The sequence below is a fragment of the Sprattus sprattus genome (assembly GCF_963457725.1).
Source record: "Sprattus sprattus genome assembly, chromosome: 1".
Taxonomy (NCBI): Eukaryota; Metazoa; Chordata; class Actinopteri; order Clupeiformes; family Clupeidae; genus Sprattus; species Sprattus sprattus.
The window spans coordinates 60,975,315-61,002,754 of record NC_137920.1 but is presented as its reverse complement, the minus strand read 5'-3'; the positions used below and the strand labels follow the sequence as shown (position 1 = coordinate 61,002,754).

Below are 27,440 nucleotides of genomic sequence, written 5' to 3'. Positions count from 1 at the left end.
AGATTTAAAAAAAGAAGCAGAAGTGTCCCTCACTCCAGATTCCCCCTCCAACGCAGAGTGCACCGACTATTTCTGTTTTTTCTGTTGTGTGTGAGGACAGAATAAGAAGTGATGCTGCTCAGGGCTGCAGACCATTTCCTCTCACCCATCACCCACCCATTGGTTAAACACAAAATGTTCAAAATATGTGATATTAGCAGAGAGCATGTACTGCTCAAGTTCACACATGTTGGTTTGAGGTTTTTCTCTACAAGAAGGAAATTGTGTGTAAGACCTTTGTGTGCTGTTGTTGAAACACACTCAGGACAGGAAGTGGGCCTAAACTTGTGGGCCTTCAGTTTTAAAACTTAACCAAAGCCCTTAATGTTCAGACAAAACTGGAGACACATGGACTCAGAGCGCCCCTAGTGGTGTATAGAAACAAATGCTATACAGCTCCATGATACTACAAAGGGGCTAGGTATCGGGTAGTTGAATACATCGGTAGGTCCCGTCGCTCCTGCAATCTACGTACATTGGTATTCTATAGTCTTCAGAAACACCATGACAAATGCACGTACAAATTAATAATTAAATCATAATACAAGGGATCAAAGTACCAATATAGTATTGTGATAGATAGTATTGCTATCTTAGGATACATAGTTGTATCGGTACAGCTCTATACTATATAACATTGTTCAAGTCCACAGTACGCCATGTTTAAAAATGACTAAAGGGACAAAGGAGAGGGACAGTGATTCCACAAGTTAAACACGACAGAGGCGAAAAATGTGTGTTGCTTCAGCCTTTGTACAAGCTTTAATAGTTACAGGTACAGCGTTACTCATATACAGTACAGCTCATCTCTCCACAGTTCATGTTCACATACATTAATTTGCCAAGTCTCTATGTACACCTTGTTCAACACCTCTGGGGTCAGTGCAAAGTAAGCGTCAGGTTTTCGTTTTTTTTTTTTCAAACAAAACTATACAAAACAACATACATTAAATTATTAACTCAAAATGTAAATTATTACAAAAGACAAATGTTTCAGTAGTCGATTATCATGCATGAATAGTCTGCTGATAATGAAAAGTGCTGTGTCATGACAAAGAAAAAAGAAAAAAAAAACCCTGATGAAATTTGAGAAGCTGAATCTAGAATAACAGCAAGTATGAAGTCTTACCTACAAATGACAACAAATTACTTTTTTGACTGGATTCAGTGGTCAAAGACAATTTCCCCACACATTGGTAGCATGGCAAACATTTCACAAACACATGGGAAGATAGATCACAGTACAATGTACTGAATAAGGGACTAATCATGTCTGTAACAGTTGAGACTATCATCTGTACCATATCAAGGCCAAGACCATAATCCAAAACTGTCGGACTCTAAGTTATTCTCCATGGGACATAAACACCAATAGATAGCACTAAGGTTATAAGCTTGTGTCGTCTCAGCCAAATCTGGCGTGGCTTGATCAACACAGTTCAGTAAAACCATTCAGCAATTCTTCATGTCTCCCACTCTGGAAGAACAAAGTAACAGGTCAGGTTTGGGCTACAAAATCTTATTGGCACAGATGAACTGGACTAGCGTGACATCACAGGGAAACATCCAACACCCCTCCCCACCCCAGCCCCTCCCCCCAATCCCACTCCAAAGGTGCGTTATCTCTTATATCCGAGGGATACGAGCGTCTAAGTTCGTCAGGCTCGACTAAGAGAGTATTTGATATTACAAAAGAAGCTTCTTGAAATAAATTTGTAACAATGGATCCAAGCATGGCACCAACTGACATGTGCACATCTTCCCTGATGGTACAGTTTCCGATTTCTCGGTAACGGTGACATTCAATACCATAAAACGTCCAGCAATAATAATAATAATAAAAAAAAAAGTACCATTTCATACACAGAGGACATAAAATGCTGATGTGTTACTCTCCGTCCTCAAATAAATGGACACGGATCAGACGCCTGGCTCGGCCTCAAGACCACAAACATATCCAGCATAAATCTTGTCGTAAAAAAAACCTTTTCTTAGTGTTAAGACATTGGCAATGAGCACACATACTCTCCGTTGATTAATTTGGGCTTGAAATCAACGGACAGTGCCGCAAACTGGCAACACAAACCAAACTACATTAATACATTTAGGTAAAAAAAAAACTAAAAAAAAAACTTCTGGGGCCACAATGAACAAATGGAAAACAACAATGACGACACAGACATGAAACACAGCACAGAGACACATCTGTGACGATTTCAGTAATGAATTTCCCTCTCAATCTGAGAGACCTCGACAGCTGTGTGGACATCAGTATGCCCTCCTCCACCCGACGTAAACCCCCAAAGGTCCATAGGCGTCCAGCAAGAACGCCCGAACGAGCTCACTGAAGGACGCAGTACTTCTTGTAGTCCATCTCAAAGTCCTCATCCATGCTGCTGGTGTCGGCCATCTTTTTGCCCTCCGTCTTTGGCATGAAGAGGGACCTGTCCAGGCCTTGCTGCTCGTAGAAGAGAATGTAAGCGGAGTCCGTGTCTATCTCGTCCGAGCTCAACTCCTTCAGACCATTGAGGGAAGACAAGAGCGAGAGAAGTACGGGGAGTAAGGAAGAGGGATGGAGAGAGGGAGGGAGGAAGGGAAAGATGTAGGAGAGAGGATTAGCGCAAACTGAAGAGTAAACAAGATCAATATCATCAATAACATCAAATCCAACAAGAAGGATGAAGCCTATGCCAAAAAACGAAAAATAATATGGATGGGACAAAGCTAATTTACCTTGCAGCTGCTGTCGTTGTAGCAGTACCATTTTCTGTTTGGGTTTTTGGCGTATGTCACATAGTGGCCTCCTCCCAGAATTCCTGAGTGACACTGAGGAACACACACATGAACCAGATCAATCACATACCTTTAAGGCCGAATCTCGATTCTTCCCCTTGCCCCTTTTGCTTTGTCTTTGTCTTGTCTTAACCCTAGCACTTGCAAGTGTAAGGGCCAAGGGCTGAAAACTTTCCCCTATGAAATGAGACGCCACTCGGTTTCGGGTACGTCATGCGTGACTGTATGAGCTATGAAACTAGCGATTTAAAAAAAAGTCTAATGAAGAACATGGTTGCAAATATATGTGTATACAACTGTGTAGAGCACGAAACAAGACTGTCGTCATTTTTAAATTAATTATAAGCCAAAAATACTTACATGTAGTGTATGTAGCATGATAGCTGGCAAGCTACCATATAAGCCAATGGAGTGGTGGTATACGCGCTAATTGTATCCTAAAACTACCGTTTGAAAGCTTCAGTTAAGACCGACAATACTATGCATAGTTCGTGTAGCACATTTCAGATCAAACCGAGTCATTATAAACATATAAAAAGTTGTGTAGATAGCTTTATTCATGTAAAATATTCCTCGCTTCAAGCAGCCATTTTTAAAAAAAAATTCCCGAGCTGGTTTCGCTGTGTGCTCTGGGATGGCCCTTGGAGGAGCAAGGTAGCTCTCCGATCAGCTTAAAAACGAGGGCCATACACCACTTAATCTTACCCCTTAATCTTGATCAAATTGAGTATTGAGACACCACTAGCTCTCACATGAACGCGCAACTTCAAGGGTAAGGAGAAAGATAAGGGGTAAGGGGAAGTATTGAGATTGGGCCTAATTCATTCTTCTACTCAGTCATTCAGGGCCAAAATTAGTATAAATAATATTATTTTATCTCTGCTGACTGTCATATTGATCCCATAAGTCCCTCGTCAGCCGTATCTGTGGACACTTCACTGTGTCAGTGTGACCACAGTCTGTAACCACAGCATAGTTTCAGTGGGAGATTAAGGGTAGCACAGATAAACCTGTTTTTTTTTTTATTTGTCCTAGGAGGAACTGTCTTTCATTGGGTGAATGGAACAGACCTTTAAGTCAGCATTTACAAATTAATGTTTTGCACACTGACAACCACTACCTCTGAAACCATATAAAAAAGTATTACAGCCCGACTGATATAGGATTTTGATATTTGAGGATTTCAAAATCCGATAATGACATATCAGTCTGTATTCAATTTTAACAGAAACACATAAAGATTTTCTCTAGCTTGTAGCATAGTGAGATTGAAAGATCAAGATGGGACATAATGTTTAAATAATTATTGGCCTAAACAATGACTGTTGTTTATAGACAATTAATCATACAATATAAGTATAAGTACTGGTATTGTTTTCTGCTGTTGTCGTTTGATAGTTATGCACAACCTCCTACCTGATCTGTCACAATGACAATATATTCACTTATCCAACCACTCAAAAAGTTATGATGGATTTAAGCAATACTCAAAGACACTGCAGACAGAACAGTTTAAATCTGTACTCACTGGTACTGCATACAGGAGAAATGAAAGCTGCACTCACTGATATTGCATACAGGTCATACATGGGGTCCAAACAGCCCCGGTCGCGCTGGTCCTGTGAGGCCTCCAGATCCATGCTGTCCTCCGTGCAGCCATTGCTCTCCAGCTCCGACATGGACATTGTGTTATCGCAGTCCCTGCTGCCTGCGTCCTCCCCCAGAGCCGAGTCCAGACCCCCCACGCCCTCCGCGTCCGCATCCACCCTCGTCAGTCCTCCTCCTCCTCCTACCACTCCGCCTCCTCCTGCGCCTCCAGAGGTGGCAGCAGTAGCGTTGGGCTCCAGGTCCATGGGGCTCTCACGGCCGCTGTCCAGGCTCTCCTTGCTGAGGGAAAGCTGCAGCCGCACGTCCAGCTGTGGGGGGAAGACACGTCCATGCCGCCTCCCGTCGCGCTTGGGGCTGTCGCTAGGGCTGCCCTCCCTACTCAAGGGCCCACTGGGGGTGCGCGCCACACCAGGAGACTCTGGAGGGGGGAGAGGTACCAATCGGTCAGGTCAACTGCTCAGATGTACTAATGACATATAATGCTAATAATGACAAGAGAAGGTTTGGTCTTAGGTGTACTACGTTAAGATAGAGATACCCCATGATATCTTCTTCACACACAAAATATCACCCTATGCTCGATTATTTCAAATAAGCTCCTAAAGCTTTCTTGGTGACACCATGTTGTTCTGAGTATCAGCACTGAAGAGAACAACGACAGAAGTGGAACTGGAGGCGTCTGTGCAGAGTCTGACCTTTAATGTCACTGGCCGAGGAGGAGGAGTTAGCACCATCTCCACTCCCAGACTTTGGCACCGCCCCCAGGTCCCGTAGCTCGTCACTGGAACCTTCTTGCTCCGCCTCCCTTGGTGTAAGGAAGGCGCTGGGGTCAAAATTCTCCCTCGGGAACTTCACGATCTTCTGAGACTTTATCCACCGCCCGTTCACAAACTGGAACCTTTTCAAATGGACAATCTGCAAAACACAACAAGGGATAGTTGATTATTTGACTATCTGTAAATTATAGACATAAGAACGCTTTTAAAACTTAACAAGTGGTGCCTCAAGAGTTTGGACAAAATCACATTAAGTTTGCAGCTTGCAGTCCGTGTCAAAATGAATGCTACGTTGTGTGTGTCTAAATGTCAGTCTTTGTGACGTGTTTCATGAAGGACTATGGAAAGCATTAAATGCTGCAGCTAAATCCACTGACCAAAATGGGGGGCAGCCTCCAGAGGTCCAGCTTCTTGGTGGCCAGCCGGTGGGTCTTGCACTTGGAGCAGTAGTAGAGCTCATCCTCGCCCAGCTCCTCCTCGCTGGTGAAGGCCCGCAGACAGCTGTCCAGACTGATGGGCTCCGCCTGGGCCCGCCGGCTCAGCTCCACGCTCACATGCTCCTCTACCATCTGTGTAGACACACGCACACACACACACAAACACACACACACACACACACACACACACACACACACACACACACACACACACACACACACACACACACACACACACACACACACACACACACACACACACACACACACACACACAGACACACACAGACACACACACACAACACAAATCATACATGAATACACAGCCACGCATAAACAGTGGATTCAAGATAATGGCGCGTAAAATACACTCTGTTTGTGACATACAATAATTCACATACCATATAATGCTGTTGAAAAATGGTACGAAAAGACACAAGGACATCAAGGAGCCTTGATGTTTCACTGAGGAGGACATCTTTACATCAGGAGAAGAACGTACTGCATAAAACTGAACTAGTGATCTGAGTCTCACCCTCTCCTGTGAGGTCTGGTAGCGGAGGTGCAGGGCTGTAGGGTCCCAGTCCACGGCGATGTAGGCGTTCCCCACCGTGGCCGGCTCATCACTGCACTCAATGGCACAGCCTCTGCAGAACCTGTTGCACACACACACACACACAGACCATGATCCTTCACACTGAGCCATCAGATCAATGAACCGCTCAATATGGGCACTAACAACACTGACTGCACTAAGCACTCAACAGCATAAATGTAACGGTCTTTTACTTTAAGTATGTATCCCTAAAATAACAGAACAACATTAACAATTAACATCAGTCTGAAAGTTGCCCCACACATCTCATGATCTTATTTGCTATTCAGCAATGATTTTTTCAAGTGTTTGCAAGTCCATTTATTTTATTAGGATTTGTTGGCCTGTATCAAGCCTCCACTGTGTTCCTCATTGAATCCTGAGCCTTAATGTGTATGACTGTGGGAGTTCTCACCTGTACCAGGGGCACCAGGCACAGGAGTTGCCATCCTTCTGCACCACACGAAGGGTAAAGGGGTACTGGTAGCCCATGCTGTCATCACTGCAGGATAAGAGCACAGGAGGCACCAGTCAGAGTGAGAAAACCCAAGCAGACAGCAGTGATGTCTCGCCACAGCAACAGAAACAACATAACAACTGACGTAACTGAACTGAAATGGCTTCTCAGGCCAGTAGCAGGAAAGAACAACACCAAGAGGCACCAACGTGCTAATAACGCATTAGTCAGACGTTTATCTTCAAGGGACAACACATAACGATGAAAGAAAACAGTTCCAGTAAATCACTTTGGAGATTGTCTGCTAAATGAATGGATGCTAGTATATAAAAGGAAACCTAAAAAGTGCTGTGTGCTGTATTAGTGCTGTATGAGTGCCTGAGACATCGGGAGCACTGACCAGTCCTGTGCGTGGTTACTGGCCTCCTGTGGGGGGAGGGGGCTGGCCAGGCGGGACACCTGAGTCCACACAGCGTCGTAGAGGTCCCGCGCCCGGGTGTGCACCGTGCACGGCACGATCAGGGGCATGCCGAACAGACTGGGCCTGTTCTTCTGCGACGACAGGAAGTACAACTCTGCCCGCATCTGTGAGTCGAAAGAGCAATGGGATATTTAACGTTACATTCACAATCATTATAATGGCATTATTATACAGATGTTTTACTTGTGCTTATACAGAACTTACAAACTACAAACTCGTTTCTACACAGATCATTTGTTTTACGAAAAATACATCGATTTGTGTACAGTCACGGAAACACGATGCAGTTCTCACCATTTTCCTATGGATGGCGATGATGTAGCCAGTAAATGGGCTATCGATAGGTGGCATCTCGTGGCCATTGGGCATGCCATTGGCAGGGCTGGTCTCTGTGCCACAGGGTACCATGGTGCTGGGCATCCCCTTTGGCATCAGATCCAGCTTCAGGTGGGAGCTGTTCCCCACCATGGTGGCATTTCCATTTGGCAAAACTGGCACCTCTGCAGGCAGAACAGGGTGAAAAAAAAACCATTTGATCCAATCATGTCTAGTGTGTGTCTGGACACACGTGCTTCTCTCTGTAGAAGGTATTCGATTCTGTTGAAGGTTACAGCCAATCTTCTTCCATTTCTTATACAAATACATACTCTCTTTGCTGACGTACTACAGAAAGAGTTTGATCTGGTTTGAGTGTGTCACAGAGATTTAAATATATAAAGATATATAAAAAGAATGTTAACAGAACAGGTTGACCAAGGAGCATTTAGGCTACGTATATTAAGACTTCAGTTTATTTATAGCAAAGCAACAAACTTTTTCAATATTTGAGGGTAATCTAGGGAGGCAGAAAGCAGACTTCCTGTGAGAAACGAATAATATGAATGAGTTCTTCCCTCACCATCACAGTTCTCTACGGGAGTAGAGACAGCTGACGAGGGGGAACCTGGCACTGGGATCTCAAACGCACACAGGAACCCGGTCACAGCACGCCGCAGTTTCTGGTTGTCCAGTGGAAAGTTCTAAAGGAAGCAGGAGCACAGGCATGACCTTCACCCAACCTTCAAGAATCCACAAAGTGCGTGCACGCACACACACACACACACACACACACACACACACACACACACACACACACACACACACACACACACACACACACACACACACACAGCGTGACAAGGCTTTATAGAGTTTTTTCTTTGTACCTTAATGTTGGATGAGTGGACCTCAGCCAGCAGAATCTGCTCAGGCCTGAGGCTGCACAGCTTGCTCAGGAGCCTCTTGAGGCCGGTGTACTTCTCATCCACATTCAGCCGGAGGCCATACCGCACCGGCGTGGAGCCCTCCAGACGGATCACTGGACGAAACACACAATACAATAAAACACGATACAATAAAACACAACACACATCAGACCGCTCAGGGTAGGTCAGTACTCTCATTTGATCACTTATCCAGGGGTTATGCAAAAATTATTATTACTCAATCCATACACTTTCTATATATAACCCAGTTGGACTACATAAAAAAAATGCCGGCAAACACCCAACCCCCCCCCCCCCCCCCCCTCCCACACACACATACAAGCACATTTGACTCACACATAAATTTGACTCACACTTAAATATGACTAGTGCTTACATTTGACTCGCACGTACATATGACTCATGCACACATTTGTCTCACACCTCGATTGGACTGACACACACATTTGACTGACACACAAGAGAAATGACTACCTATAATCTCTAAGTGCATGGAGTTGTCCATTGGCAGGGGCAACGAGAGGAAGTTGAAGGGATCGAAGCGAGCGCTGACGTGGCCGCAGGTCTTACACTTGACCTGGGAGCGTAGCTGACCATGGAACAAGTCCACCACGATGGAGCGGTTCCTCCTCAGGTGATTCTCCCACGCCTGAGCACACAGATATGACAGAAACTGTTACCCTAAATGTCTCATGCCACAGTCCACCAGCACTTCTCATTTCATAGATAAGAGCAGTCACACAATGTTGGTGATAAGATTATGCACTGTACCACCCTTATAACCCTACTTAAAATTGCAAGAAATACATTATTTAAAGGCTTACTTGTAGAAAAGAGCATGTGAGGTGAATTTAAACACCTGCAGACAATAATGCGAGCTGCAGACAATAATGTGAGATGCTTAATCTTAATCTTAGTCCTTGTACGGGAAGTGTACCCTAGAGTGGTGATTTAATTTGGATCTGTGGAATTTCACCTCCTAAAAGTGGCGAGGGAAATTCTTGTCCACACTCGATAATATAAATAGGCGCAGTAGTAAATATACAACCCTAAATTGGTTCTCTTCACAGGTCACAAGTTTAAATGACACAGATGGACCCATTCATGTTCAGTTTCTGGACCACATGCCTGAGGCTAATGCTATGCCTTGGCATGAAGACTTCAGACCTCTTCACATTCCTCTGAAGGAAAAGTGGTTTTACAACATTTAGAATAGTTGGAATAGAACTTTCAGGCTGAGTATCAGTTGCTGCAGCCTGTTTATTCTGTTAAGGCAATCGATAAAGAGCAAAAAAACAGACTGTTGTTGACTGTTTCCCAGCAACTTCCCAGAGAGGGTATGGTGTGTATTCTGGGCCTTATCATTCTGTCAGACACAACCTTCCATTTCATATTCATCAGAGAACAATTGTGTCTGAAATGGAAATATTTTTTTGTGTATACTTGTGTGTGTGTGCATATTGTGTTTGATACACATGTATTGGCCTGTGTGGGTGCACGTGTAAATGTTGCAAATGGAATTTATTCTTCTGTAATCAAAGATTGAGTGTGTGTGTCTGTGTGCCTGTGTGCCTGTGTGCCTGTGTGCCTGTGTGCCTGTGTGCCTGTGTGCCTGTGTGCCTGTGTGCCTGTGTGCCTGTGTGCCTGTGTGCCTGTGTGCCTGTGTGTCTGTGTGTCTGTGTGTCTGTGTGTCTGTGTGTCTGTGTGTCTGTGTGTCTGTGTGTCTGTGTGTCTGTGTGTCTGTGTGTCTGTGTGTCTGTGTGTCTGTGTGTTGGACAGAGAGCAGGTGTGTATGGTATGTGGCTTAATGTGCGTGTATGTGTACGTATGAGTGTGCTTATGTGTGAATGCTGTACTAGTGAAGAACTCTGACCTCAGACGCCACCTCCCAGTCGGGGCGCCCATCGCTGTCCTTCAGCTCCACGTAGGGCTTCTCGTGGACGCGGTTCAGGTCCTCGTGGAGACCATCGAGCAGGAAGGCCAGCAGCTCCTGGGAGTCCTGCTGCTGGAAGCCATTGAACCGCGGCGCGTACTTCGCTATCGTCCACTATGTTCACACAGAGAGAGACATTTAACAAAGGGGATGGAGAGAGATTGTTAAAAGGACCTTGACTATTCCTGGAATGTACTTGAAAGAAAATAGCCCTCACAAAAAAAGAACTCTTGTTGATGACCCAAACTCCCAGAGCTTAAGAGAGGTAAAGAGAGTAAGAGAGTGACAATGAAGTCAGCCATTTAGAATGGGGAAGAGTACACCCTTGTTCACATCCGTCAGTCACACTATATCCACACTGTCAGCCTTCAGTCAAATACTTGGCTAACTAAACCTGGTGTCATTTAATATGTGGGCCCCAGTCTGGCATAGTTTCTGATTGACAATCAACCTATCGAAACAAAACTCAATTATAAATAAACATCTCCTAGTTGGCTGAACCATTGGCAATGGGCCCTGAGGTTTAACATGCTGCACACTTTTGTTGTTGGCACCACTGCAGTGATCATACCCTGAGTTTAAGAGGTGCCACGCTTTTCTGGGTGCCGCTCCACAGCTCCTGCATCAGATCGCCGTAGCATTTGGCCATATGACCCCGCATCCCGATCGGGTTTATCCTGGGTTGAAGAGAACACTGCTTTAGAGTCCAGTACTGCTGTTGGTCATGTTCAAGTTAGACGCATCTTACTGATATGTCGTGGATAGACATACACCCACACACAGATGTAAAGCAAACACACACACACTGACACAAAAACTTAAATTCCATAAGGACACATCCTCACACAGTCGCTCTCACACACACACACACACACACACACACACACACACACACACACACACACACACACACACACACACACACACACACACACACACACACACACACACACACACACACACACACACACACACACACACACACACACACACACACACCTGTTGAGCTCGTAGAGGTGACGTCCTGAGGTAAAGTATTCGGTGAGGGGCTTAGTGTTGCTCACACACTGGATGCTTGAGTTCATGAAGCATGTGTTGCCAAGGTTACTGAGCCCAGTTGCCCCCTTTTCAGTAGGAACTACTAGAACAAAAAAAAGCATCTGGTTAAACTCATGCACACCAGAGGAACACCTCAAAAAGATCCTCCCATGTTTATGTTTTCCTACTTGACTTAAGCCAATTGATTTCATCCAGTTTCTCTCTCTCCATCTGGCCTATTAACTATGTACTTCCGGTTCTGATACTTTTACTTTGATAGGGACCCGATGTTGTAACGGTGTAGTTACTGTGTGAGTTGTACCGGGGAACATGGAGTTTGTCCATTAAAAGCGATAAAGGAAACACAGTGTTTTCTGTCAGTTTAACATGGCCTGTTAAGACATTCAATGGGAGACCCAAAAAACTTTCCACCCTTGGAGAACTTCACACATGGCCTTAGCTTCAGTAAGCGGATTGTCAGTGCCCACACTGACGTACCTTTATGCCTGCTCATCCTGCTACTGTTGGCTAGGAAGGACATCTCCTCGGGCCAGCTCATGTCCTTGTTCCGCACTGAGACACAACGGCAAAGACAGAGACATTTAGTATAGAGGACACTGGACAGGGAGAAAGCAATTTCATAGTACTAATCAGAACCCATTGGAAGAAAGGCATACCTTCTATAACCATGTATTGTTCATCTGGAATCTTCAAGTCATCCAGAGAGTGGTCCTCATCATCTAGAAGGGTGAGAAAGTTCTGTGGACAGGAATGTCATATTAGATGAGGTGTGTCAACGATGGAATGTATCCAATTTCTATGAAAGGGTGTTTTTAGTTGACAAACTAGAAAGTTGTTGAGGCAGCCTGCAGTGTAAGGGAGTTTGACACCCCTGCGCGTCGGGCCTAACAACTCCCTCGAACAAGTACATTATTGACGATACCGTACTGCCTCTCGAACCTTATTGCTTAAATATACATGTGCTACATGTAAATAAATATATGTTTACATGTGTATTTATGTATTCACTTCTCCATTTTTCTCCACTTTTCTGCTTTACCAAAGAATGAATATATCGTCCAGTCTATCATGCACATTACAGTGTGCAAACCTGTCATTGCTGCAAAACGCATTTTTAATACCTGCTGTTTAATACACCTCAAAGTCAACTGGGTGGTCACTTCTGACGCAACTGGCATGCTAGCTACATTGAGGCCTAAACAATTAACAATAGGTTCATGAGAATTCTTGACTGCATTGACGCACGGACCGTTTAGCCTACATGCATCACTGTTAGTTCCTGTTGGTGTCTCAAATCATAAATATTCTGCTTACGCCACTTACCAGCAAGTATATGTTCATGAATGCCGCTTTATATGTAGAAAAGTTCTCAGCCCGATTATGTGTAAGAACGCACCGTTGACAAGCGTAGCCTCTACCGTTTACTCTAACAGGTCATTATCAATTTTAAAATGTACTTATAATTATTATAAAATTATATTTTTTAAATGTAATAGTATCATTTAGTTTGGGATTGTCATTGTATGAATTTTTGTGTACTTTTCGAGGTGATCATCAGTTTTTATGTCATTGCATCATTTCACTTCAGGTTTTCATTGTGTCAGATGTCATTGCTTTCCAGTCACCTCATTGTTGTACAGCCAAAGCCTCATGTCCTCCTCTTTGATGCGGAGCCTCTGGGACAGATACTCATGGATGTCTTTGATGGAACCCACTCTACTGAAACAGCCCGTGTAGACCAGCACTCGCTTCAGAGGGGCACTGGGAGAGGGCATGTTACCTGCACAGGAGGAGGGGGGCAACATTTGAGCTTGCAAATCAACATTTAATCCATGCAAAATGCACTGGTTGGTGTGTGCTTGTGTGGCAATTAAGAAAGTATCAGGTTTTGGGTGCCAAATGTATAAAGGACTAGGTACCAATTATAATAAACAGAATGACTGTCTCCATTGTTAAGACCTGTTTTACTATACATATTTTCAGAATGTAGCAGGACCAGCCCAAAGACCCAGAATCTTTTGGGCTTCGAGTGCCAAGTTCCCACCATTGAAATAAAAAGCTAGTCATTTACATCTGATTCAGTATTCCAGGGGAATAATCCCCTTCCCAAATTTTGTCGCTGGCCTAATAACACAATTGTCTCTGATCTTGCGGACGTCCTGCCTCTGTGGCGAGACACTAAAATGACCTCACATGACTGGGATAAAAGTCCCCCCTTAGCCCCGCTAACGACAGTCTTGTGACATTCATTTACCTCAAAGAGGCATTTGAAGAGCACAAGGAAGAGGGGAACTGAAAAAAGGCTGCAGCTGGGCGAGGGAAAAAAAGAGATGCAGAGATAGCCGCTGAATGTCACGGGCCTTCAGGTCTAAAACAGATTTATTTTGTACAATTTGAGAGTGGCAGTGAATAAGTTGTGGGTTCAAATTGGACTCTGAGTTTGGGGCCCCAAAAGAGTTATTCAATAATGTAAACAATCTCGCCGGCTGTTGTGGAACGAAACTTGTAAACTCCCTGTGCAACTGTGGACGGTCATTAGCAAGACTAACAGCTACTCAGCTAGTGAATTGAATTGCCTCTCACAGCTGTTTAAACAGAACCTGCATGTCAATGTGCACTGCAAGCCTATGACCATTAACCCAACTAGCATAACCCTACTCTTACAGTTACCACCAGCCCTATGAGGGCAACCATTATGTTGTTGTGGCCCAGGGTGAAAATTAGTTTGACACCCCTGACCTACAGTCTCCTCAAGCCTATGACCAATTAACCCAAATAGCATAACCATAGACCCCTTACCACAGCCACCACAGGTTGGTTGGATGTTGATGAAGTAGATAACTGTCAAAACAATGCAATGGTACACCTCTACTCTTGGGCTTTGACCACATGCTATGCCATGCTTCCACGGATGTCCCCTTACCCATGTTGGCCCATCCGTTGGACTGGGGGGTGCGCGGAGGAGGCTGCTGCCTCAGGAAGAGCAGGTGTCTGGGAAAGAGCTCCAGCTCAGCACGCTCCATATCCACCTGTCTGATCACCTGAGGTCATATGAGGTCATGAGAGACAGAGACGTGGAGATGAGAAAGCAGACAGAGAGAGAGAGAAAGGAGAGATATAATGAGAGCAAAAAAACATAAAAACTATTTTTGAACAGGCTCAGAATACGCTCACTACAACAATGGGAAAGTGCTGTAACTGAATCAAGCTGGGCTACTCTTCTAACAATCGAGAAGCGTAGTCACGTACCGGCCGAGGTAGGCTAAGGTTGGCTCCATACCAGTGGTACAGCGCCCTCCACACGGGCTCGGGCACAACCTCAAAGTCCTGCCCGAGACGCAGCCTGGGGGAGCGCCTCAGCAGCCCTCCTTCCATGGTCAGCGTGGGAGCCTGGGCAAGAGAACAAAGGAAAGACCTTCAGGAGCAGCTCTGGGAAAAGGAAAAGAAAACCCAACCAATCTCCAAAAAAACCCATCTCCCAAAAAAGGACTTTGCTGCGACACACACAGACACAGACACAGACAGACAGACAGACAGACAGACAGACAGACAGACAGACAGACAGACAGACAGACAGACAGACAGACAGACAGACAGACAGACAGACAGACACACACACACACACACACACAAAAGACAACAGTAAAAACAAAGCAATGGCAACTGATGGGCGGGTCCTACCTTGAGGGGCTCTGAGGTAACAAGTGTTTGGTTGTCGATGGCACCGGGCCTCTGGGCCGCCACATTCCCATCTGACCCCAGGAAACTCTGGCTGTCTGTGTCTGAGGTGTCCGTCTGCCGTGCGAAGCAGATGTCTGTCGCAGTGGAGCTGGAGGGCAGAAGACCTGAGGGGAAGAGACGAGCCATCAGACCACAGCTCAGAGTAGCTGATAAGAACACACACACACACACTGGCTATACCACCCAAAACAATGGAGGGTTTTACACACAAATTGTTCCATTTACTGATGCAATTTGGAATCTGTTCATCACAGAGTATAAATACAGACGTAAGCCTACCTGATCAATTGGTTAAATTTTTTTTTTCAAACCCTGAATTAAAAAGGGACATGCATATTACTGCATGACCTGCCCACAAGTCTGCAGCAAACCACCTCTGACTGTTCTTCATAGACCTATAAGAAATACTATTATACTACACTACTAACACTATGGTAGGGTTAGTTTGCAGGACCAAATCACCTAATCTTAATGACAGGGTTATACACCTGTACCAACTCAGGCCTATTCACCATGGTCCATCTATGCAGGTGTACTCACTCCCACTGGTGGTCTCTGAGGCCTCGGAGGCGCTGGAGATGTTGTCAGAGAATTTCTCCTCCGATGAGGAGTGAGAGTTGGCCATCCCCCCATCCCCAGCGTCAGGAGTGTGAGCAATCCCCCCCGAACCCGACCCCGACCCCACTGGGCTACGACCGGTCCCAAACACAGACGGCTGCTCCATCACGATCGCTTTACTGTCCTGGGAAACCACACACACACACACACACAGCACACACACAAGATTTACAACAAGGCATTTTGGGTATGAAGCTAATTTTATAGAATTACTTGAGTCACCATTAGAATATATAATATAGGTATGTTGACCTAGAATGTTCGCCGCGAGCGGTTGTTGTCTCAATAACATGATCCACTCTGCGTTAATACTGTCAATATGTGTCATACAAAATTCACTCCTCGCCGCCTGGTGAGAGTATGTTTGTCCTGAATACGTCAGTATTTACATCGAGTACAACCACTGTAATCGTTAGACATTTCGAGCTTTCAGGCCTGAGGTGTTTTCAGTTCACCGCAACTCTCTGAAAATTTGAGTGGCTTTCAACCGGTCAGCGGACTTCATCTAAAGCCTTGGACACTGATGAAAGATAGGTGGACTTGAATATATACTTCTTATCTTGGTACATACGAAATTACATCGAAATCCATGGTCGAGAAAGTGTTAAACTAAATCGCGGAAAATTGTTAGTCATTGTTAGTCAATTGTGATGAGTAGATTAGCGAACGTCCTGTCAGATGCACTGCAGCAGGCGTCGTTCGTGAATATGAATGGCCACTTATTAATTATAGTTGTTTTCAGTGAGGTACCATGGGTCTGATGCCCATTCCAACTAAATGTTCATGGTTTCACTTGAAAGAACCAACAAAAGTCTACCTTCTGTTCAAATTTCATGCAAATATCTGATAAAATGAGGAAGTTACAAGCAAAAACATGTGAATAATAAGCGTTTTCGGTCACATGACTTCCATTGTAAGTAATGTATAATATTTTGATATAATCGGTGATATTACAAATACCATAACTCTCTCAATCCTCAACTGATTCACAATCCAGGTGTCATTGTAAAGGGAATGTCTGGCTCTGTCTAGTCATGTGATCCATTTTGAGTTTAGGGGTGTTTGAAAATGTTGTCATCATACCTATATAATAAGGAATATTTCATCTATCCCCATAACGGTGTTATGAAATTAAAAGCTTGCGACTTACATATTTGACATAGTCTTTCCACTGCTGCCACCACTGTGTGGCGATGAGAAACCAGTAGTCTCCTGGCTGCAACCCATGTCTGCTCTCTCTTTCCAGCCACCCTCTGCAAAAACACAGTCAAATCAGAGGTCTTTTTATCCATCAGTACACATAAGCTGCTGTAAGTTATGTAATGCTTTTATAAGATTTCCCTTGAGGCAGTATTTAATCAAGTGTAAATTACGCAGGCCGTGAATTTGCAGGTTCAACCAAAATGTTGACCATTGTGTGTAATCAGGCGGCCAGTGTTGAAACTGAAACATTTATGGTAGATACTGGAGCATCAGCACTACCCTCTGTGTTCTTCTCACTCGTAAGTGGATATGTTTAGAGCCCAACAAGAACACACACTCACCTGATGATCTGTCCCTCCTCCTCAGGAGAAGCAGGCCGCAACCCCAGGACTATATGGCACACCTGAAGAAAGGTGACTTCTGTTGAACACTTGCAGAATATGGACGTTTACATAGTAGAGTTGCATTTAACAGGATGAAGCTAAAGTAATGGAACTGGTAGCAGAAGCAAGGTAACAAGGTTGGCAAGCGCACACAAAACCAGTGGAGATAGGTGTTAGAGGCTTTGTAGCCAAGTTGTCGGAGGCTGCTGAAAACTTGAGCCAGTGGTTCTGGCTGAGACGCTCCAGACCCATTGGAGTTGGGAGTTAACCTGAACTAAGACTGAGATAAGTGAAATCTTGTTCGAGGTCTAGAGGTGTATCTGTTGTGGTCACTGGTAGTGATATGCTCTGGGACCCCAGACACCACTGTTGAGCCTTCTGGAGGTGTTCTGGGCCTACTTACAACAAAACACTGATGAAGGGAGGTGCCTGTTAGAAAACCCCAGTGAAATGCTCACGAAATCAGCTTTGTTGTTGCTGTAGCCTGCTGCTGAGGTTCTATGGTTGGGAAGTCACGTTGTTGTGTTAAGCAGTTACAGACAACGCATGTTGAACTGTGAAGGAGGGCCTTAACGGATGTGTGAGTGTTGCGGCTATCACCAGTTTGTGCTGTTGTATTATGTAGTAATTAATGACATATACATAAAAAGTAGGGGCAGTAAGCTGTATTCAGATAATTGTTACCTGAAACAGCAGGTTGAGGAACTCGTCGGCCAGGGCACTCTGCACACTCCAGATCTGATAGTCCTCCAGAGACAGATGACCCTGCTGCAGAGCACAGCACAAGGACCAGAGGATCGTATTAAAAACATCATTAAGCACAAATGCTAGCCTGATTTATTGGGAACAATTCAGCAAAAAAATTGTATTCGCTAGTATAAACAGTATAAATAAAAGTAAAATGTGATAAATCCATACTTTGGTTGTGTCGTGTGTTTTCAGAATGTCCTCCACGATGTCAGTCACACTGATGCTCAGCTCCTGCAAAAAGTGAAATGAAGTGAATCCATACATTTGAGCTTTGTCTTAAACATACCGTGCAATGATGTCAAAGTGTAAACAAGACCAGGGTCATCTACAGCTGGAGGATAGCTGTGCTCTTACTGGAATGAAGTCGGTGCGGTTGTCCTTCCACACCTCCAGCAGTGCAGCCACCATCTCTCGGATCTCCTCTCGAGACAACACCCCGTCTCGATCCACATCAAACACTTTGAAGCAAACTGCGGAGGGGGGGAGGTTGGTGTAACCACAAAAAGAGAGAACAACAAAGTTAGAACAAAAGGTCTACAGGGAAAAAGGAGGACAATGTGCTGAGAAGTTACTTTTTTTGGGCTGTTTGTTGTTATATAACGTATTATGTATTGTGTGATGCTAGCGCTGCAGTGATGTTAGCTTACACTTCTGCCTCTCAGCGCGCGGCCCCCTACAGCAGGCTGACAGACCACATGAGATCTCCTTGAAGTCGATGTGATTATCCCTGTTCTCATCAAAGGCATGGAACAAGCCTGCAACCGAAGAGGGAGACAGTATGGGTTCAAAGAAGCAAACCACTGGACAGATCAAACTCCTCTTACTCTACTTGTTTTAACCAGCTACCTTTTTAGCTGTACATCAACCCTTAGGCTTGGATTCAGGTTTATGTAATACTATCCTACTCTACCCCCTAACCTCATCCCACCCTACACGCAGTATATAGTCCTACTGTCATAAGATGGCTCTGCAAAGGTAACGATAAGAACAAATTAGTAAATTACAACTGTACCTAAATCCTGAAGCACTCAGGCTAAGGAGCGTTGAGCCTGACCATTTAGCACAACAATAATAACAGGCTAGGAGTTCATAATGCTACATAGCAAACACACATGAGTGAGCAAACAGACCTGGACCCTAAATGAGAGGGCAGTAAAACAGACAGCTGTGACTCAGTGTTTCAGTACCTTCACTCAGTGATGTGTGAATGGGGGGCGAGACCAGCGGCACGAAGGTCTCCAGATCAAAGCGGCCCGTCCTCGACTGGGCCTTCAGCAGCCAGTACCGCTTCTCAAGGTCAATGATGTCTGCCTCTTCCACTAAGAAACCACAGGGATGGACTCAGACATCAGGAAGATGCACAGAAAAAAAGGCTGCATTGCATATTATTGAAAAAGAGACTGACAACAACTGATTTTTAGCCAGCTGTATAAAGAGTGTTGAGGACATCTGTTTACATTTTAAAAAGGAAATTGCAATATATCATCACAACACCCATTATACTGACTTTTATACAAGTTCTTCATTTTTTTGACTAGAATGATATTGGTGATACTTTGTCCGTGATCCACAAGAGACGTTTCAGTGGGTGAAACGCTCTACAAGTCTCACCAGTAAACAAACCTACTCCGCCTACGAACAAACCTCATGTCTTTAACCTACATTCACAGAGTTTCCATGGCTGCTGCTGGAAAGTTTCAGGTTCGAGGACGTTACTCATCTATTAAGATCAAGAATGACGTTGTTCATTCATCTTACATCCCACACTCGGGTTCAACTAGCAAGCCCAGATGGCTTTCACAAACCACTAGTGAGGACAACCTAGATCCAGTTGGAATTATTACAACTTTTACCCTTAAAAGAGTGTTCATTAGTTGTAAACTGCTTTCCCCTCCTTGCTTTCATCGTGTGAACTTTGGAACTGCAGTGCTCACTACAGCGCTGAGTTGAGGTGCTGAACTCATAACACCCATGCCAGCCTGTGAACAGCCCAAAGCAACAGTAGGAAGTGCTGTGGTTTACCCTGACACATAAACAGAGCATGTTGTGGTAACATGGTTCCCTTCCCTGGAAAAGTGTCAGAGGCCCGGATGGAGGTGGTGTGGTGTGGTTGTCCACTGTGTTGACTGCAAACTGCGGGGGTTAACTGTGGGGTTGTTCTCAGCAGCGAGTGTGACGCTGATATGCTTTGTAAGTGTAATGGCGGTAATGGGGAAATGGCAAAGACCTCAAAATGTATGAACATCATTTTCTGTGAAATTAGTGAAACGATCTGGCAAAGAGACACACACGCACACGCACACGCACACGCACACGCACACGCACACGCACACGCACACACACACACACACACACACACACAAATGTCTTTCGCCTTTATTACATAGACGTTTCAAGTGCCCACACACACACTTGCTAAATAGAGATTTTAGCCTTGAGGACTTACAGTGGGTCACTCCAGCCAGCGTCTGGTAGAAGGTGGGTGTGTCACTGTCGTCGGTCAGGGTGACACACACGCCACTTGAGAGCAGCCAGCGGGAGAATGTGAAAGCATCCTTATTCTGCAGGATCCAGCTCTTAAACTTCTCATAATTCACCTTCTCCCCCTGAACAAGAAAAATCACAAATCACAAATCAATACAGAACCCAGTCGAAGATTTTAGTTTCAAAATGTGTAATGAATTCACAATAACACGGTCTTGAGACCGGAAGGTCCCCCGGTTTGATTCCCTGAACCGGCAGGAAAGAATGTGGGTGGGGAGAGTGAATGAACAGTGATTTCCCTTCCCTCAACACCCACGGCTGCAGTTCTCTTGACAGCTAACGTCCAACTACTCCCCAGGCACTGTGGCTGCTAACTGCACCTAGTGTGTGAGTATTCACTGCTCCAAATTCGTTGGGTGTGTAACATACTCATAAATCAGATTTTTATTCCCAGGTTCTGTTTTCATTAAATGTGTTAATTAAGACTTGAACCCACTGCATCAGCACGGCTTGCAGTCAAGGCGTAATAACGCAAGTTTGAGATGTTTTACATGTAACAGTTTACCAGTATATGATGGTAAACTGTGATAAGGAAACATAGTACAGTCAATATAAATGGCGTTGGAAGAAAGAAATAATACCATAACAAATCAGCCTTAGTTTTAGATTCTTAATGCCCCATTTTGATGTGCCAAACATTGACAAGAGAGAGTGTGTGTGTGTTGTGTGTGTGTGGTTCTCAGAGACATAAATACCTCAGAATGAAGCACACACACCCTGAAATACCCGTGGGCCGGTTTTAACAACTTAATTATAGTCAAAATATTGCAGTAGAACAATACTACTGCTTTAGTGTTTGCCTTGTAATGAGACTTAGGCTGTTTGGATGGTGAAATCTTTGCTACAGGGTTCACCTACGCAGAGGTGTGTCAGTTGAGTGTTGGCTGGGCGGTGTGAAGACGAGACGTTACAATGGGGAATACTGTAGGGCCACCGTATCCACAAGGGACACGTTTCCTAAATCTACCGCAGATAGTAGATTCCATTGAAAACAACACACAACACAGTACAGGCACCGCCCAGGTTTCCTCATCTTCTGAAACATTCCGAACATCCAGGGCTAGGGCTTCAGACCTTTTGCTAAATCAATGTATAAACACAGTTTATACTCTACCAATACTCTATATACCTTACTCTATATGTGTAAGGAATAAAAACATTTCTGAGAGGCCACAGAGAACCTCAGGAAGTAAAGGGTGAGGAGGTCCAGACTGGTGTGGAGCTGACCTCAGTGAAACACTTGCGGAGGGAGACAGGGATCTCTCCATCCACAGCCTGCAGCATGGCCTCTATGTCCTCCCGTGTGGCATAGCTGCCCGACTCACTGGCAAACAGGCTGAAGATGTCTGTAGGGAGAGAGGAGAGGAGAGGAGAGGAGAAGAGGGGAGAGGAGAGATAGAGGCAGAATGAGGGGGAAAGGGAAAGGGATGGAGAGAGAGAGAGAAATAAAGAGAGAGGGAAAGAGAGACACAGAGAGAGACAGAGAGACTTGTTGAATATTGTAACCATGTTAGCAAGAAACACTGGAGACATTAAGACATGTCCATGGGTATTTCAGAGATTAAGATGTGGGTAATGCTTATTTTTAACAATCTGAAATACCACAGAAAAAAACAAAGAACAACATAAATCTCAGGACTACCTGAGCAAAACAAAACAACAAAAAACATAAGATCAGCACACCCGAGTCAGTGACTTACACTTGGTTTTTTCTTCATCCCGCCCCCTTGTCAACAGCACAAGCCCGACGATAAGGTTGTTGAAGTGCAGGCCTTTAGACGTCCCCCCAAATGAGTTGTAGATTACCTGAGAGAAAAAGAATGTGGTAAAACCGCAGCTCAACACAAACATCAATGTGATCATTCCAGAGCCAATTCATAGTTGATAACACTGAAGATGATGTAACACAATTTCCACACACAAAAAACAGCCCAGATTTTAAATCCACTGTGTCCATAACTCCATATAGTGTGAACAAGTAAAAGGTTTTAATACTACTCATACAATGTCAAAATTTCTCTCAAAATCAAGTGAAAATCTAAATCTGTCCTGCCCCAGCCATACTCAACTGGAAAAGACGCTTTTGATACCCTATTTAAGGAAGAAATATTACTGCAATGGGATCATTCTTCATCATCCTGTGGAAAACTGCTCATTTACTTTCCAAGTGAACAGCAAATTTCACTGGTTTTCTTCATTATGTGCTATATACCAATGGCAGCTGAACATTAATAAATGGCCTCCTATGGGACTGTTTCATATATAGGCCAGTTGTTAAGTAGGCTTCCTCAATGCTATAGTATGGTTATAGTCTTATAAACCCTTGCTTCCATGACGTGTGGTAACAAAGAAACACCACAACGACTTTTGTTGGAGGTTTGTGTAGAGATACAACAAGTAAGCATTTGACTTGTACATGATCAGGCTGTGTGTGTGTGTGTGTATGTATTTTGTGAGAATGAGGAAGAAGTGCATGACTGCGTGTGTGTGTGTGTGAGAGTTTGTGTATTTTGTGCAAATGAGTGAAGGCCTGTGTGTGTGTGTGTGTGTGTGTGTGTGTGTGTGTGTGTGTGTGTGTGTGTGTGTGTGTGTTTGAGTGAGCGTGCGTTCTAAAGAGGTATAGTTTTCAGTCGCAAGCCCATTTCTGGGAAGAGCTCACAAGCGGCATCATTTTTTAGAAATGAAAGCCCAATGAGAGGGGTGCTTTCCCAGCACAGAACATTCATTCATCCCCAGACAGAATAATGTGGACTTTCTTTACATAGCACAGCACAGGTCATTCCAGCATGGGCCTTTCTCCCTCACAAACTACAGTAGAAGAGTGCTGAGGACGGCAGCTGCAACTTCCAAACGCCAGAGCAGTGTCTCCATAACGCAGCCAAACACCAACACCCTCTTAAGCTCTTATTGCAAAACACAATTCATTTTTTCAAACAAACACCACAGATCAAATTTAACTCTGCCACCATCTCCAGCACACTCTTTGCATGTCCCTTAAGAATAGCCCTGGTTAGTATTTAAACCATCTCCGCCTTCTTTTGAGGAATTAGAATGAGTTGTAACAGTGGTCTTTCATGACAATGAAATTGGGCATTGGCCATGTTTGTGTAAGTTTATACTATGCATATGTGTTAAGAATGCAGTGCACAGTGCTCAAATAAGCCAATGCATGGGCAAATCAGGTGTAATTAACTAAAAGGCAACCACTTGGCCCTATTAAGCATGCGGCAGGATACCAACATGACCCTACAGAAACTGGCAACGGCAAAGGTCATACAGGGCAAAACACTGCCACCTCATGACTTCACAATCAGGGCTGACAGTTTCCCTGAAATCTATGGGAAGCTAAAGTTACAATACAACTAAAACATGCGGCAACCTGCCAAGGCACATTCCAGGAGACCCAACAGACCCACACACACACACACACACACACACACACACACACACACAGACACACACACACACACACACACACACACACACACACACACACACACACACACACCATAACTGAAGAAATGCAGTTTGCCAGCTCCATAGCTTGCATGGACTGGTTTATCACTGGAAACAAACAGGCTCACCTCGGCCACCCGAGGGGGCACCATGTCCCCCAGCACCTCCTTGAAGAAGCATTGCTGGTTCATGTAGTAGGATAAACCACTGGTCCTCCTGAAGGCATCTCTCAGCCGTTTGAGTTCCACATCAGTGACTGTAGGGTGAAAAAATACAGCGTAAATGAGTGTAGGTGAGTGAGTGAGTGTATGGGGATGTGGGCGTGTGTGTGTGTCTGTGTGTACGTGTGCGTACGTGTTTGTTCAAAACAAAAGAACAAAAGTTAAAGCAAGAGGCTAAAACACTTCGAAGCCTAAGGTAGTGTCAATACCGTGGTGAGTTGCCTAGACTGTGAGAGGTCACGCATATTTTAAGGACTATTCAAGAATGTTGATTCAACCCCACTGCAAATGCAAAAAAAAAAAAACACTTTCAAGCATTTACGACAGTAGAGAAATTAATCTGAAGTCAAAGTCTGCATTAGAAGTACATCTAGAAAAACTGCTCGGCCAAATGGGAGGAGGTGAAACCTTCATACGTTCATAAAAAGTCCCAAGAGGTTAACACTTAAAATTATGTTTTCGGTATGATGAGAGGTCCTCCATTTTTTTTACTGAATTCGATTGCGCAATTTGGCAGGTCTTGTAGTACCACATGACGTGTACAACATCTCACATTAGCTACACACAGAATTTCATACCACAATACTGGAGAAATAGATCATGGTGAAGAGTTAGGCATATTTTATGCACAACCAATAAAACTGAAGGTCTGACGACGCGATAGTGAGGCGAATACGATGAACGCTTTAGGCATTCGCAAGTTAACGTTAGCTGTTAAACGATAGATCAACAACATGAGCAATAAAGACTAAGGTTAAATAGACCAGATTATTTGCACACTTCTATGTTGAAGTTGTTTTGGAAGTGAGATGAAGACTGTGTCTGACTAGTTAATGACTGACGTACCCAGCGTTCAACAGATACACTGGCCAATTTAAGCTTAATTGGAAGGGTAAAAGCCATAGAGAAAAAGGGTAGCAGCCAAGGTTTACTATCCTTTCACAGTTTAGCCCTGTAATGTTAGCATGCAAGGATAGCATTAGCCGGTTAGCCATCATTAGCCTGCGTACTGACGTTACTTGAACAGCAACCATGATTGCTCTGCAAGTGCAACCTGTGCACTGATTAACAGTCGCTTGCGAGACCTCTTTGGGCCAGTTAAGCTGCATGATAACACCTTAAGCTGCATAGACAAATATCTGTGGGGACAATCGGAGATTGAGGCTATTCATTTTCTCACATCCAGCAGACAGCTAGCGAGCGACAGTTTTGTCAAGCTAACCATCATTGTGCCTTTGTTGCATTAACGTTAAGTCACCCTATTAAACCAGACATTCAGAGATTCTAGTTTCAGTTGTATCACAATCTTGTTGACATAACAGAGCAGCTGTTTTATTTGTGGTTTACTGTTATATCCTTAAATTCAGTCAAGGGTAACATTGCTAATGTTAAACCTGCTATGGTCATAATTAGCTAACCCTAGCTAATGTTAGCTAGCTAGCGTTATCATAACATTATGGCTGAATACCTCTTTTGATGGCCTCGTCATAAGAGAGGAAACCGATCCTTGACTCTTTGGCCCCCATCTTCTCTTCATTTCATGGCATGAAATATTATGAAATTAAATGCATATTCCAGAGTGTTGTTTTGATTGTTAAAAGAAGCTGGCAAGATGATGTTAGCTTCTGAGTAATTCCCTGCAGCTTGTCTGTTTGCACACTGGATGACACCTCCCTCCGAGCCTCTGGTCCAGACTCCGATACGAGTCGATGCCACGTCACGTGACAACGACCTGTCAAGCGCCGTCATGACCTTACTTAAATTTGCGCCATATAATATAACTAGTATCACTGACTTGGCTTGTACACTCTGCAATAAAGTAATAATAAGTTTCAGTGTTATAAGAAATGCAAACCTAAACAATTTCACTCCATGGTGAACAATCTAACCACCCAACTACTTCACACTTGCTGGTTTTCATCCGCTGTCCCTTGGCAGGACATGAGAGAGACATAAATAAATGAGAGAGACATAAATAAAATAAAGAAATAATAATACAAAATAATATAATTAAAATATATATAAATAAAAAAGAGAACAGTTTGACAAAACAGTGCAGTTAAGTTAACAATTTGTAAAACCCAGACAGACAGACATACAAGGTGTTAGACATAAAAAGAAGTTAGGGTATGAGTATGCAGACATACATACATGGTAAACAACAGTGTGACAAAACAGTGCAGTTAAAATAACAAATTGTAAAACCCAGACAGACAGACATACAAGGTGTTAGACATAAAAAGAAGTTAGGGTATGAGTAATGCAGTGGCCTTATTATGGTTGCAAGTTTGGTTATTTTTTATTAATTTCTTAAGTTTGTTTTTGAACGTTGAAATACTGGCACACTCCTTTACATCAGAAGGGAGGGTATTCCAGTAATTAGAGGCGCATACTAAGAGGACTGTCTGTCCAAACGTACTGTGTCTATACTGTATAACACAGTCTCCCCTGGTGACTGCCCTAGTTGCCAAGCCATTGGCATCCTTCAGCTTTATAAACTCATTTAATGATGGAGGTGCCAGCCCATGTAATATTTCAAGAATGAGACAGGCATCCAAAAACTGTAAGAAACTGTCATATTTGAATAAGTTATACTTTGTTGTTATATGGCAGTGGTGATAGCTGATAGGTTTCTGGTCTAGAGTTTTTAAGGTCTGCTTGTAGAGGGTCTCTATTGATTTCAGAGCTGTTGTACTTGCTTGTGACCAGCTTGTGTAAAATCAGATACAGCTGTGAGCTTTTCTATATTTTCAATAAAGACATCAGGGTGCTGTGCATTTGATGATTTCTTGGAGAAGAACATACAGACTGTTTTATTTGTGTTCAAGTGTAGGAATTACGTTTTAAGCTGCAGTTAGTTTAGTGGCAGCCTCTTCTTTGGTTTTTGCAACTACAAACTATATAGATGAATTTGCAGTTAAATCACTGTCAACTCTCTACTTTCAAGTAGCCTATGTTGTGATATAGGCCTACTGATGCATGCATGCATACTGCGTCCCTTGTGTAATGCGTTGCTTCAGTGGCTCATTCAACCTGAAAACGGTGTGCTACAAGACTTGAGGTATACTAGGTTTATTCAAT

The 27,440-nt window shown here is 43.9% G+C and overlaps 1 protein-coding gene across 1 annotated transcript; it reads right to left on the bottom strand.

Moving 5' to 3' along the window:
• Positions 1 to 1,716: 1,716 nt before the first annotated feature.
• LOC308365868 (ubiquitin carboxyl-terminal hydrolase 32-like) lies at positions 1,717 to 25,966 on the bottom strand. The gene is made up of 34 exons (XM_080839484.1): positions 25,828 to 25,966; positions 24,267 to 24,394; positions 22,383 to 22,488; positions 21,910 to 22,028; positions 20,585 to 20,744; positions 19,326 to 19,457; positions 18,786 to 18,893; positions 18,493 to 18,608; positions 18,307 to 18,369; positions 18,073 to 18,156; positions 17,347 to 17,408; positions 16,953 to 17,055; positions 15,725 to 15,926; positions 15,125 to 15,288; positions 14,693 to 14,833; positions 14,367 to 14,484; positions 13,069 to 13,223; positions 12,100 to 12,181; positions 11,921 to 11,995; positions 11,384 to 11,522; positions 10,956 to 11,061; positions 10,325 to 10,498; positions 8,926 to 9,100; positions 8,392 to 8,543; positions 8,085 to 8,205; positions 7,481 to 7,686; positions 7,106 to 7,290; positions 6,664 to 6,750; positions 6,189 to 6,309; positions 5,594 to 5,785; positions 5,136 to 5,355; positions 4,398 to 4,858; positions 2,773 to 2,865; positions 1,717 to 2,554 (listed from the first exon to the last, which is right to left on the bottom strand). Exons 1-34 carry the CDS (start codon positions 25,883 to 25,885, stop codon positions 2,381 to 2,383), a joined length of 4,782 nt encoding a protein of 1,593 aa, XP_080695610.1. The 5' UTR covers positions 25,886 to 25,966; the 3' UTR covers positions 1,717 to 2,380.
• Positions 25,967 to 27,440: the final 1,474 nt, after the last annotated feature.